The sequence below is a fragment of the Pogona vitticeps genome, chromosome 4, assembly GCF_051106095.1.
Source record: "Pogona vitticeps strain Pit_001003342236 chromosome 4, PviZW2.1, whole genome shotgun sequence".
Lineage (NCBI taxonomy): Eukaryota > Metazoa > Chordata > Lepidosauria > Squamata > Agamidae > Pogona > Pogona vitticeps.
Window position 1 is genome coordinate 210,171,893 of NC_135786.1, and position 13,784 is coordinate 210,185,676.

The 13,784-nt window shown below is 38.6% G+C and overlaps 1 protein-coding gene across 1 annotated transcript in view; it reads left to right on the plus strand.

Annotated features, from left to right (window-relative positions):
• The window catches only part of RIPK2 (receptor interacting serine/threonine kinase 2), a 38,783-nt gene extending 25,271 nt beyond the window's left edge, over nt 1-13,512 (plus strand). The window contains exons 7-11 of the mRNA XM_020813813.3: nt 3,699-3,784; nt 3,950-4,045; nt 8,207-8,291; nt 9,231-9,398; nt 10,843-13,512. Of these exons, the coding sequence (XP_020669472.3) occupies nt 3,699-3,784; nt 3,950-4,045; nt 8,207-8,291; nt 9,231-9,398; nt 10,843-11,180 (773 nt within the window). The 3' untranslated portion in view covers nt 11,181-13,512. The remainder of the gene's footprint in view (nt 1-3,698; nt 3,785-3,949; nt 4,046-8,206; nt 8,292-9,230; nt 9,399-10,842) is intronic.
• Nucleotides 13,513-13,784: the final 272 nt, after the last annotated feature.

Here is a 13,784-nt window from a genome sequence, read left to right on the forward strand (position 1 = left end):
TACATAAATTTAGATTCTGTATACGTACGTTGGTAGTTGTTGACTCTAAAAAATTAAAAAACTTGGAGTTATGTAAATTGTCCTGCTTCTAAGCTGTTGAAGTAAAAATAAGGCATTCATATTTTTTCTTTGTTTAAAATCCCAAAGGCGTTTTATAACATCTGGCTCTTAGACAGTTAAGGGCACCTGGCAACTCTTCCCTTTGTTTGAGTGAATAAGCATCCCAGTATTTTAGTGGTGGGCGTTTTTCATTCTGGATTGTTTTAAAATGGAATATCTTTTTGAGACATCAGAGTCAAAATTCACATTTCCCACTTTCAAGCAAAAGCTTTGTGTGCTGCCTAAATGTGTCATTCTAAAGTTGAAATGATTTCTTCTCTGTTCTACTGTGCAGAGTATATAAAGCACTAGAAGATGCATGTTAGAGTAGTGAACATATACCAGTAATAGAAGATTTATACCAAGGGTATTGATTTAAAGTTGAGCAATTGTCTATTTGAGATTTCTCAGTTTCGGACTATTCAAGTTCTCCATTATGTTTTTGTTTCAGTATTCTATACAACAATATTAAGCAATGCTTAGGTAATATTTATCTTATTAGATTTCCAGGAATATTTGTCTCTTCCCTCTTCTGAAAAATTTGGTACTCATTTAATTGTTGTTTATTTGCAATAGCAAGCTTTGTCTGCTATCACATGCTAAATGTGGAATTATTTATTGCTACACTTCTGCTTCCTTTCATTTTGCAATAATCAGTGCAAAACCCAAAAGATAATAATTGCCGTCTTGCTTCTTTGGGCCATGTGCAGACATTTTTCCAACATTTTTGTATTTTCAGATTGGTAGCACCAGTGTTTATTGTCCACTGTCTTTTTAAAAAAGAGAAATCTTACGATTTCCTCTCATTTGTCTGTATAATCAAATATTATCTCATACTATTTTTGTTCTTGTAAAGATTGTTCAGTAGCAAGGCTGGTGAGTTTATCTGAGTTTATATCAGTTTATTTGAGAATAAATCCTATTAATCTCTATGGACTCAATTCCAAGGCAATTCCATTCCAAAGAGACATACAGTCATGTCCAAAAATACTGGCACCCTTCCAATTCTCTCAGAAAATGCAACCCTTCTCAGAAAACTGTTGCAGTTGCAAACGTTTTGGTACTCACATGTTCATTTCTTTGGTTTGCGTTGGAACACACACACACACACACACACACACACACACACAGAGAGAGAGAGAGAGAGAGAGAGAGAGAGAGAGAGAGAGAGAGAGAGAGAGAAGAAAAGTCAAATCTGATACATTTCCACACAGAAACCCAAAAATGCACTGGCCAAAATTATTGGCACCCTTAACTTAATATTTGGTAGCACCCCCTTTGAAAAAAATAACTGAAATCAATCGCTTCCGTAACCATGCATGAGTTTCTTACACCTCCCTGTTGGAATTTTGGACCACTTTTCTTTTGCAAACTGCTCCAGGGCCTTCAGATTTGAAGGATGCCTTCTCCCAACTGCTGTTCTGAGAACTCTCCACATGTATTCTATTGGATTCATTGCTGGTCATTTCAGAACTCTCCTGCGCTTTGTTTGTAACCATTTCTGAGTGCTTTTTGAAGTGTGTTTCAGGTCATTGTCCTGCTGGAAGACACCATGACCTCTGGTGGAGTCGCAGGTTTTGGACACTGGCCACTACGTTGTGCCCCAAAATTCTTTGATAATCATCAGATTTCATGATACCATTCACATAGTCAAGGCATCCAGTGCCAGAAGCAGCAAAGCAACCCCAAAACATCTTTGAACCTCCACCATGTTTGACTGTGTTCCTTTCTTTGAATGCCCTATTTCTTTTTCTGTAAACAGTGCCATGATGTCCTTTCCCAAAATCTCTCCTTTTGTCTCATCTGTCCACAATATGTTCTCCCAGAAGGATTGTGGTTTTGTCACATAGGTTTTGGCATACTCCAGTCTTGCTTTTTTTATGCATTTGTGTCAGCAGTGGTGTCCTCCTGGGTCTCCTTCCATAACGTCCCTTTTCATTCAGATGGTGACAGTGCGAGCTGACACGGTACCCTGTGTCTGCAGATCAGCTTCAATTTGTTGGGGAGTTAATCTGGATTCTGTATCCACCATACGAACAACCCTTCATTGTAATTTTTCAGTAATTTTGCTCTTCTGTCCAAGTCCAGGGAGGTTAGCTACAGTGCCATGGGCTGTAAACCTCTTGATGATATTCTGCACAGTGGACACAGGAACATTAAGATCTCTGAAGATAGACTTGTAGCCTTGAGATTGTCAATGTTTTTCCACAATTTCTTCTCTCAAATCCACAGAAAACTCTTTACACTTCGTTCTTTTCTCCATGCTCAGTGTCACACACAACACAAAAGCTGAGTCAAATTTTCTCCATCTTAACTGGTTGGAAGTGTGATTACACCTCTTACTTGTGACTGGGGTGTCTAAATACAAATTAAAGGAGCATCACATGCTTGAAAAGCAATTATTTCTCACAATTTAGACAGGGTGCCAATAATTCTGGCCAATGCATTTTGGGGTTTCTGTGTGGGATTGTGTCAGGTTTGACTTTTCTTCTGTTTTTTTTTTTTTTTGTCTTGTTCCAATACAAACCAAAGAAATGAACATGTGAGTACCAAAACATTTGCAACTGCAACAATTTTCTGTGAGAAGGGTTGCATTTTCTGACAGAATTGCAAAGGTGCCAATATTTTTGGCCATGACTGTATAAGAACCAATGAGGAACCCTTGGTTTGGCATGACCATGAATTTGGTGTTTAAGCCTCAAACACTGTTTGGATAAAGAAGGGACCAGGAAATGTGGCATACTCTTATGCAGTTGTTAGGCAACCAACCGAAGTCAGAGTACTTCCAGTTGTTGGGCCATAAGTTCCATGGCTTTGGGCCAAATGTTGCTGCTAATGGGAGTTATAATCTAGAACATCACCCACTGGGAGAACACTTATAAAAATATTAAAAGTCTTGACTTTCATTCTTTGCCAATTAATAGTGTAATACATATTTTAAGGTTTAGTCAATGACATTTGTTGGGGCTTAGCTGCTTGTCCTAGGGAGAGGAAAGAAGACCAACAATGCTGGGTTTGTGTACCCTGTAATACTGAATCATAACAAGTGATAGTCCTGAAACTTGAATGTAGTATGTTTTTTTAAAATAATAATAATAAATTTTCAGTAAATTCTGCTGTTGCTTGGCTGTTGTGAACAGCAGGACTAGGATTTTCTTTCCTGAACCAATGAAAATATTCCTCTTTCTCCACTGTGAAATTTCAAATATAATTTTATGCCCTGTTTGATTATTTCTTTATTAGTTTGCTGGCCAAAGAGTTTGTATGTGTCTCAATTTGCAATTACACATTTTCTTTTGAAATCCCACAATCAGAATTATAAATGCATCTGATTAAATAATGATTACAAATGTCACACAGACTATCTTTGTAGTCTCATGTGGATGAAGGGCAGTTTGTAAGATAAATAAAAATAAATACACAAAAGAAAATCCTATTTGTTTTACCAGAGATTGGTTGGTACAGGAACATCCTTAGAAGAGGGTTTGTGGGGCATCTCCATAGGTCTTCTTTTTATAAATGTGATCTCATCATTTAATAGTTTTCCTGTTAGACATCTAATGCTATAAAACTGACTACCCTTTTTTAAATTTGTTCAGAATGCTTAATCGAGCTTGAACCTGTGTTGAGAAATTTTGATGAGATACCTATGCTTCAGGCAGTGATACAGTTAAAGAAGGCCAAAGTAAGTATTCATGGTAGCCTAATACAAAAATACACAAGTAAAAATTCTCTGTCCATAAAAAGACATGATTAGTATGTAGCTGAAGCTGCGAGCTGAATAACTGTTATGTACCCTGGTGCCATAGTTCCTTCTCGATTGACATAATTGTGTTAATATTTCTTTCAGTCTCATTATGAATGGCGATGTCTACACTTGTCTAGCAGCACATCAAATGATGAGTCAATGTCTCTAAATATACCATTAAATCATAGTCTACAAGAGGTAATATTTTCCTGTTTTTATTGTTCCTGTTAGTAGTATTAGAAATTGTGTCATTTTCTTCATCATCTTCTTTCTCTCTGTATTTATATGACACTTTCAAAACTCAGATATTTCATGTTCATTTCAATGTTGCTTCTGTCACACTGCTGAGAAATTTAAAGACCTGTTTTCAGGGTGGCTACCCAGTGGTGTAGTGGATAAAGTAACGAACTAGGACTCAGGAGATCTGGGTTTGATTCCTCAGCTCCGATATGGGAACTTACTGGTGGGTGGAACTGGTAAAACCACTCCTCAAATACGCTTACCTTGGGAACCCTATTAGGGTCACTATAAGTCAATTATGACTTGATAGTACATATCAACAATTCTCAAGGTACAGTTATTTTTTCATTCATACTTTTATGCACAATGCCTTTAGTTTATTGGTCAAGCACATGTTATGCATGAAGAAAGTCCCTAATTCAGTCCTCACCATCTGCAGGTAAAGATTGGAAAAAAGTACTGAATTTGATGGACCAATGGTTTAACTTAACATAGGCAACTTCCTGTATTCTTCAGGACTGGATCCAAATTAGAACTAATTTAAATCTCATTAATATAACACAAGGTGGCCATGTTTAGCAGAATTCAGGCCAAAGTTGTACCCACTTAACCAGCTGTGTACCACATTGTGCCCCAAAATGGTCATTTCTAATCATTTAAAAACAAGAATGTCTAGGGAGGGATTTCTGGTTTTCTTTGCTTTTTTTGTGTTTTGGAGAGTTGGGGATCTCAGGAGAACTGCCATTCGAGCCCCTGATGTTTAAAAAAAAAAAAAGAAAGAAAGAAAGCACAATTTCTGGAAATCTCCAGGACCAGTAATTGGCCACATATTTTGGGTGAGAGGTCCTATAAGTTAAGAAATCTCCTAAGATATTATCAGTGGTACACTGAATTGCATGATTCAGTATACAACAGATATTATGTGTGGATATTTCTTAACTTAAGGCCATTTGCTGCTAAAGATTGCCCCTTTTATGTAACTTTGCAACAGAATTTTGGCCCATTTATCTCAGTTGCATGAAGAAAAAATAGGGAGAGTGCAGTGTCTCAGCCTTACTTTCATTTCATATTTACTGAGGAAGCGAATTTGAATCTGCACTGCTAGTGGAATGCAGAAGTAGGAAAAGGACTTTTTGTTTTGGTTTTACTAAACCAAAATAAAAACCCAGCAGGGGAATATGCCCAGAGCATGCAAGAAATATTATTGAAATGACTAAAGCCTTAAATATTTTAAATGGCTTTTGTGCAGAAACATGAAGACCTGTGAGTGAAACATGTTTCTTTTTTTTAAGCCATTGCTTAGGGCAAATACTATATAATCTGTCCATGTCAAAGAATTCCTTCTTATGTAAGGAATTTCACATCTGGAACCAATGATTACATGAAGTAATTGTCATGAAGTAATTGAGTATCATCACATATGTGTGAGGGAGACGAAGAAAATGAAAGAAAGAGAGAGAGAGAGAGATTATTTTAGTCCTTTATGTCCTTTATGCTCCTTATGCAAGGTTTAGTGCCTATTTTTTTACAGGAAAGGAGTAACACCTAGGAGCAACAATTGTATGTGTTTATTTTGTTGCCTAGGCCTAAGGTGGATGGAAGCTCCCAGTTGCGCAAACTAAAAGACTAAGAGACTCTACATGTGCATTTAGTCTGTTGCTTGACTCACTGCAGGAATGGGCTGGTTCACTCATAAAGATGGCAATTGGACAATATCTTTGCTCGAGTGAACCAGCTTGCCCCAAGAGTGTTCTTACCCACATCTGTCAGAGCTTCTACTTTCTTGGTGCAGGTAGAATCCCTCAGTTTTGGTTCATTTCCAGCGTGTTATGATCACTGGAAACAAACCAAAAGCAAGCCTTCCCCTGTCAATTGTCTTAAGAAGAGGGCCATTTCAGGATAATAGCAGATTAAACACTTCTTTGGTTCTTTGAAGGGGATGAGAAAATGGGCGTGGTTTTAGGATAGCCCATATGTACTTCATCAGGGTTTTGTTTTGTTTTAAAAAAGGCAAATGGAAAACTTCCTCTGGGAAGTGGGAGGAGACAGGAAGGGGCAACAAGGGGATTTTTTTCTTGTTGCTTTTCCGTCCTCAGTGGCCTTGGTTAAGCTGCACAGTCCCAGGGTGCCCCCAGAGGAAAGGAAATGTAAACCACTTCTGAGTACTCCCTGCTTGGAAAACTCTGAAAGGGGGTTGTCATAAGTCAGAATTGAGTTGACAGCACACAGTTATTGTAGTTCTCTTAAATATCTGGAATTGCAGATACTGCAGATACATTTTTATTGTAGTTTTGTTTGAAAACAGTGGTTAAATTTCAGATCTGTGGATTAAGCATGAGGGTGTTCTAATGCCAGTTGTTATGTCTCAATATTTAAGGCAGTACTTGTTGGCAGTTCCATCTTCATCAATTACAATAACACAAATCAAATAAAACCATAAATGTATAACTTTAAAAAAATGTATTGCACAAGCCATGTTGTAGTCTTTGCAATGCTCTCATCAGCTGTATTTTTCAGGACTTTATCATACTTAGGCAATCACAATTTTAGGTGCAGAGAGGAATGAATGTATAACAGTAGGGCAATGGGTACACTGGGTAGCTGAGGCAAAATTTTTACTGGGGCAGCTGTTCTTTCAGAAATGTTGAAACACTGTCTGGCTCTGGATAAGGCTGTTACGATGCTGTTTGTCCACTCCACTCTAATTGTCAGCAGCTCTCCAGGGTTTCGGCTGGAGTCCTTCTGATAACCTTCTTCTTGACCCTTTGGACTGGCGACACCAGTGACTGAACTTGCAAAAATGTAAAACTGAAAACATGTGCTCTGCTGCTGAGCTGTTATCCTGCTGCAGTCTACAATCAGAACAGGATCCTTATTTCAGACTTTGCTATACATATAGAAGATGAGAACGTGCTACATGTTGAGAACAGCATTAACCCACCCAAGTGTTACTGGTTTCAGAACAAAACCCCGGAAGCAAGGGCCATTGATGGGAATTTGTTTTGGTTTTGTTCTTGTCACAAAATAGAGGTGGCTAAAGGTATTAGACAGGAGCGTATTGATGATTTACACTTGCATAAGGGAGATTATATAAAACATGGGGAGAGATTGCTGCTTCTTAATGAGGTGTTCCTACTGTCCTAACAACATGAATTTGACCCAACTCCGGGAGGCAGTGGAAGACAAAAGGGCCTGGTCCATGGGGTCACGAAGAGTCGGTCATGACTAAACAACTAAACAACAACAACTGTACCCAACAATGCATCCAACACCTCATTAATGGTGGAAATTTACTATCACAAATAATGCAAATGTAAAGTGCCAATAGGATTCTGGCCATTTTATGATGTTCCAAGTTATAGATCACATGACACTTGTACGATAAAGAATGGATAAATAAAGAATGGAAAAGGGAAAAGATAGAGGTACAACTGACAAAACTTTAGGACATCTAGTTTAGTTTTGTTGATGCTAGAGTGGGCAAAATTTGTCTGTCTTCGGACAGGATCCTATTAGTGTCAGACTACTTTGATTTTAGGTTTGGGGCAAGCTCCATTTGTTCAAACAGGTGATTACCACTGGGAGCTACATTGGCAAAGCATTTCAATGTACCAACATTCAGCAGAATTCTTGCCATTGTTTTGGTCTTATATTCTATAATAATAATAATTTTAGAACTGCAGAGCTGAAAGCGTCACTATATATCATCAAGTCCAGTTCCTCTTAGGGAGGGACAGTAGGAATTGAACTCCATATCTCTGGTTACACAGCCAGAAACCTAAACCACTGAGCTGTCTTAAACGCCTAAAAGCCTAAGGCAGCACAGCCAGTACTAAATATTTGTGGCAGCTGTAATCAAGAACATCTGGAGAACCAAAGGTTTCCTATCTGTAGTCTATATTGATTGGCTGTAGTTCTTCTGGGCTTCAGATTAGAGTCCTTCTCAGCCCTGAGGACTAGCCTTTGGTTCCAAACTAAATTGCTAACATGATTGCTTTTTGTGCAGAGCGCAAGGTCTCAGTGGTTGCAAACAGGAGAGGTGGGAAAACAGGGCAGTGGGGAGGGGAGGGAAATGTTATTACTCAGTCTGTGTTCTCTCTTTGACTGTTTTCATCCCAGGAAAACCGTGATTCTTCATCCCAAAGTGATGGACATTCTCAGGTTCTACAAAGTATATCAAGACAATACAATATCCTTTCAGGAGGTAAGTGCTTTTGGTCTAAACAGCTTTAGGTAATGGTAATTAGGCATGAAAGTTTCTTTTAGTATGGAGCAGCTATTTTCCAAGTGTAGAATGTATAGTCCTCCAAATATCATTGGCCTGCAATGTCCAGGATAACCAACAAAGTTTAGTAAGCTTGTCTGCCTACAAAGCCAAACTAATCACGCAGAGCTTGAAAAAACACTCCCTCATTGTCCTACATAGGAGATCTGTGGGAACAAAACAAAAGAAGGAATACAAACTGGTTGAACAAGGAGTAGATGTTTTAAGCAGAAAGCTTTAAGGGCAGCAGTAATACAGCTGGTTTGTCCTGTTTGACCACCTCTGAACAAGCTGGTTTGAACTTCCTTCTAACTGTTTCTTGCTTACTGCAGCAATGACAATTGAGTTATGCCAAAGCACTTAGTCCCCAGATTCTGAAAGCGCATTCCTGTGGTGAGATAGATTCAATAGACTTTTGCAAGGTTGGAGACATTTATGATACAAGGTGGTGAAGGATTGTTCCTTACATTTGTCTTCCTTTCAAAAAGTAGACATTTTCATTGCCACTTGAAGAGACAGCTGCCCTCATTGGCTGTTTCTCTTATGTAGAATAATTGAATGGGAATGGTCACTAGGCCAGGAGTATCACTAGCTTAAGAAAATGAATGCCAACCCCACCTTCACAGCATCTTCCTCTTTGGACATTTTATAGAATACATGTCACAAGGCATGGAGCAAGTCCATGTTTCTAAAGCAGCATGTGATATTTCTGAAGGCTGGGGTCAGGGGGACCCTGTGGGCATCCAAACTGTTTCCTGTAAACAGAATAGCTCTTTGGATCCTGGATGGCATGATAGCAAGTTGACATGTTGGTTCTAGATTTGTTCAGTATTTTTCTATGTCACTTCTTAACCACAAAACACATTTCCTTCTTTAAAGGTAGTGATGACTCATTAGGTGAACCACGCTCATTACACAGCATCACTGAACTGTGTCAGAATACTCTACCTAATGCATCTTTCCAGAGTTCTTCCTCATCAAACAGAAGTAGTTCTAATTCATCAAACTCGGCACCACACAAACTTCAGCCAGCAGGAAACAATTCAGGTAGATTCCTGGAATCATTGCATTGCACTCATATGATCAGGTTTTTATTAATAACTATTGAAGTATATCACCATATGCAGAGTATCTAAATCAGACTTACACATTTTTTTAGGTAATGTTACAGCATATGTAAATACATGGACATTTGTATCTCTTTCATCTTTTGATTTCTAGGGATAAATTTATATATCTAACTGCAACGTTTCTGTGGTGAAACTTCTTTGCACATGACAGAGTTTCTATTTAGCTGCATTCTAAGGAATGACTTTTTTTAAAAAAAAAAAAAGTTATTTGGACCATAGTGTAGGAGCAGACTAGTCATCCTTCTAAGAGAGGATGTGATGAATGCTTACCAGTTTTTTTTTACTCTCTTAACTATAATGTCTTAACTAATGTTCCCTCTAATTTTCAGCCCTGCTGGGTGGGCTTCTGCCCCTCTCTCACACAACTCTGCTCTCCCCCTGCATGCATGACTCCCCTTCCTCTGTGTAGAGTTCTGTCACCAGTGGAACCAAAGGGGCTGGAAACAATTGCTGTGGGTTGCAGAGAAGGAGGAGCCCTGCACAGAAGGGGTGGTGTCATGCATGCTTGTGCACCTTAGAGGGAAACCTTAGTCTTAACACGACAACCTGTCAAAAATGGTACAGATAAAAATGAGGGTTATTTTGAGAATGTATTTTAACCAATCTGTAAACTAAAAATGAAGGTTATTTTCAGAATGTATTTTAACCAATCCATAAACTAAGTACCGTATTTTCCGTGTATAAGATTATACTTTTGTCTAAAATTTTTAGACTAAAAATTGAGGGTTGTCTTATACATGGAAGTAAGCTGAGGAGAGTACAAAAACAAGTGGAGGGGAAAGCAGGGCTTTGATCCCTTTGTTCCTGCAGGGCTTTGATCCCTGCTTTCCCCTCCACTTGCTAATCCTTAGCAAAAGGAAAGCAGGGATCAAAGCGCTGCAGGATCGCTTTGATCCCTTGCTTTCCCCTCTGCTTGCTAAGTCCCATAGGGCTTGACAAAAGGAGGGGGGAAAGAATCAAAGCAATCCCTTGGTTGTATAAGGGGAAAGGGATCAAAACAACCCTGCAGTTGCGTGATTGCTTTGATCCCTTTCCCTCTCCTTTTGCTAAGCCCCCCAGGCCTTAGCACGAAGGGAGAAAGCAGGGATCAAAGCAATCCTGCAGTACTTTGATCCCTTTCCCCCTACATTTGCTAAACCCTGCTTAGATTTTTTAATTTTGGGTTAGAAAAGTGGGGGGGGGGGCGTCGTATACATGGGGGCATCTTATACACAGAAAAATATGGTTGTTTCAGTTTATGAATTTAACCTAGTAACTTGAGATTCAGATAGGCAGTTCTCTGTCAAGTAGATAGTCACATTTCATAACTTGTATATTTTTTAGAATGTTGTCAACCCCATTTTTAATATTATTTTTGTTAGATTTTACATTGAAAACTGTGCCACAACATGGGCTGGCTGTAGCTCACCAGTGGATTCAGAACAAAAGAGAAGAAATAGTCAACCAAATGACAGAAGCTTGTCTGAACCAGTCTTTGGATGCCCTCCTTGCACGAGATTTAATCATGAGAGAGGACTATGAACTCATCAGCACCAAACCTACAAGGACCTCAAAAGTCAGGCAGCTGCTTGATACTAGTGATAGCCAAGGAGAAGAAGTTGCTAGAGTTATCGTACAAAAACTAAAAGACAATAAACAGCTGGGGCTTCAGCCTTATCCAGATATATCTGCCACATATAGAGCCTCATCTTTGAAATGATAAATGCCAGTATAAAGAACTCACAGTGGTTTCTTTAAAATTCAGCTTTTGTTTTTGAAATGTCATCTTGCATTACTGCCATATTGCTCTAGACTGATGTGCTCAGAAGAGCTGTGGTAAGTGAGAGGATTACATGGCAACCTTGTCCTTTTTGAAGAAAAAAATATGAACTATTTTTACTCCATGCACTTGAAGTTTCATCACTGGATGCAATGAGTATAATGTGGATCTGTTAGAAGAGGGAGACTATAAAACATGGTGCATAGGGAAAATATACATTGTGTTAATTGTTTCTGTGTGCCTCTCTTGTCGGTAAAAGCTATCTTTCAAATCAAACCATATCTTAGCATGACATCATGCTAAATGGAGAAGGATTTGTGATGGTCACAGAAGAAGCAGTAGTTTGCATATTAGCTAGCTTTGTTTTGTGAATGGTCATCAGGAGATAAACACAGGCTTTGTTTTATAAGTACAGTGGTGCTTCGCTTGACGAGGATAATCCGTTTCAGCGAAATCGCTGTAGAGCGAAATCCTTGTCAAGCGAAATAAAAAAGCCCATTGAAATGCATTGAAAACTGGTTCAATGCATTCCAATGGGTGAAATACGTCAGTTTCCAGCGAAGATCCTCCATAGGGCGGCCATTTTCCGATGCCTGTGCAGCGAAAAATCTGTCCTGAACACAACGGGGAGCCATTTTGAACACCCAGCAGCCATTTTGAAAACCCGCTGATCAGCTGTTTTCATCGTTGTAATGCGAAGAATCGGTTCCCAAAGCAGGGAGCCGATCGTCACAAAGCGGATTTTGCCCATTAAAACATTGTCGTGAAGTGGATTTGTCGTCAAGCGGGGCACCACTGTATGACTGCTTCAATATGAATGTCTGCTGGACTCACACCTCTGGAAGACTAATAATGTGGTTTCAGCTGACAGTGACATGCTATCATTAAAAAACAGTCTTACTCTACACAGGAAGATAACAAGACTGCAGATTTAGTAAGTTGATGGGATAGCTTAGCAACAGTGGTTTCCAAGCCTACCTGGAAGAAGTCCCTTTCTATAATAATTTGTCTATCCTGATGAGCCTTGCCTGCCTGCTTCAGAACTCCTGTGGATTGCAGGAAATTATTGGGCATGTTTTGAGGCAATGTTCAGTTCATTTGTAATACTGACAAGACTTCTTTAGCATACAACCTGAACACACCCTCCATTGGTTTCCATGAAGTTTTAAAGCAACTTTCACAGGAAATTCCTCTAACTTTCAGAGGAATTTCTTACAATTAAAAGAGGAAAGGATAGGTGGTTCTGCAAATTGCTTGCATTTCTAGAGGAAATCCACAACATTCTTGTTCTAGATTTCTCCAGGCCTGAGTTATTGCAGTTTGACAGGCTATGATTTCATTAACACCTTTAATATTTCTTGCTAAGAAAAAAATTCTTTCTAACAAAAATATTGTAACAATTACACTTCAGTAGAAATTCTAAATCAGAGTAAGAATTTTTTTAAAAGGCCAACAACACAGCCTCAAATTAGGAAACAAAGTAGATGATGCTAAGAGGAGATGAAATGGAAACTGATAAAAGGACATTAATTCATTAAATAATTTTCCATGCCATGATTCCAGGTTTGTTTCTTAAAATATTACCAAATTAGGGCTGTATTCCATTCCCTTGTATTATGATTCTGTTTACCATCCAGAGGAAGACAAAACCTTTGAAAGCAGAATAGTGGAAAACCTCTTGCCACATTCCTTTATTCCTCTTTCAGTGAACTTGCTCCACCTTGTGGAAAGAATGAGACATTGACTGTTACACATAAATGTGGATAGACTATTTATTTATTTAATTCTGAGATTTAGATATCGCCCCATTAGTGCACCACACTATGGATTGTGTATATGTAAAAACCTAAACAGAACAACATATACATAATAACAAACAACAAACAAACAAAACTAGATAGGACATTAAGGAATTAACAATACAGGAATTAATTTCTGAGTAACCACATCTGAAATCCTTTTGCCATTGCTTTCATAAACAAATGCGCAATAGTACTTTACACTGTCCTGTAAAGGGACCACCAAGGTTTGATAGCGAGTACAAGCTGTGAAGGAAAGGCCGTTGTATAATTCATTGCTATTGAAGTTGCCTGTACTAATTTTTTTCCCTGTCAAAACCACTTGGTTCACCTGAAATTCATTTATTTAAATCTTTTAGGGATTCTTCACCCCATTAGGGATTTTTGTGCTTCACCCTAACCAGACATGTGAAAGATTACTACAACTTCCAAAATATCCCAGTTAAATGTAAATAAATAATATTTAAATATTATTACAAGCTATCTTTCTTCCTTACACTCATATGACATGTTCCACGTTGGGAAGGGCAGTACAGTATTGCTAAGTTGGAGAACATCCAAAATATTTTTCTGTCTCTGGCAACGAACAAGAGTGTACCCCTTACCACCGTTTTCCACACGGAAGTTGACTGATGTAAAAATCAGTTGGATCTTACCTCAGGACTGGTGATGGGATAGAATCCTCTACCACACCTGAGAGCTGAAAGCAAACCATTTTACAGAATCAGGACATGCCGTGTGGCAC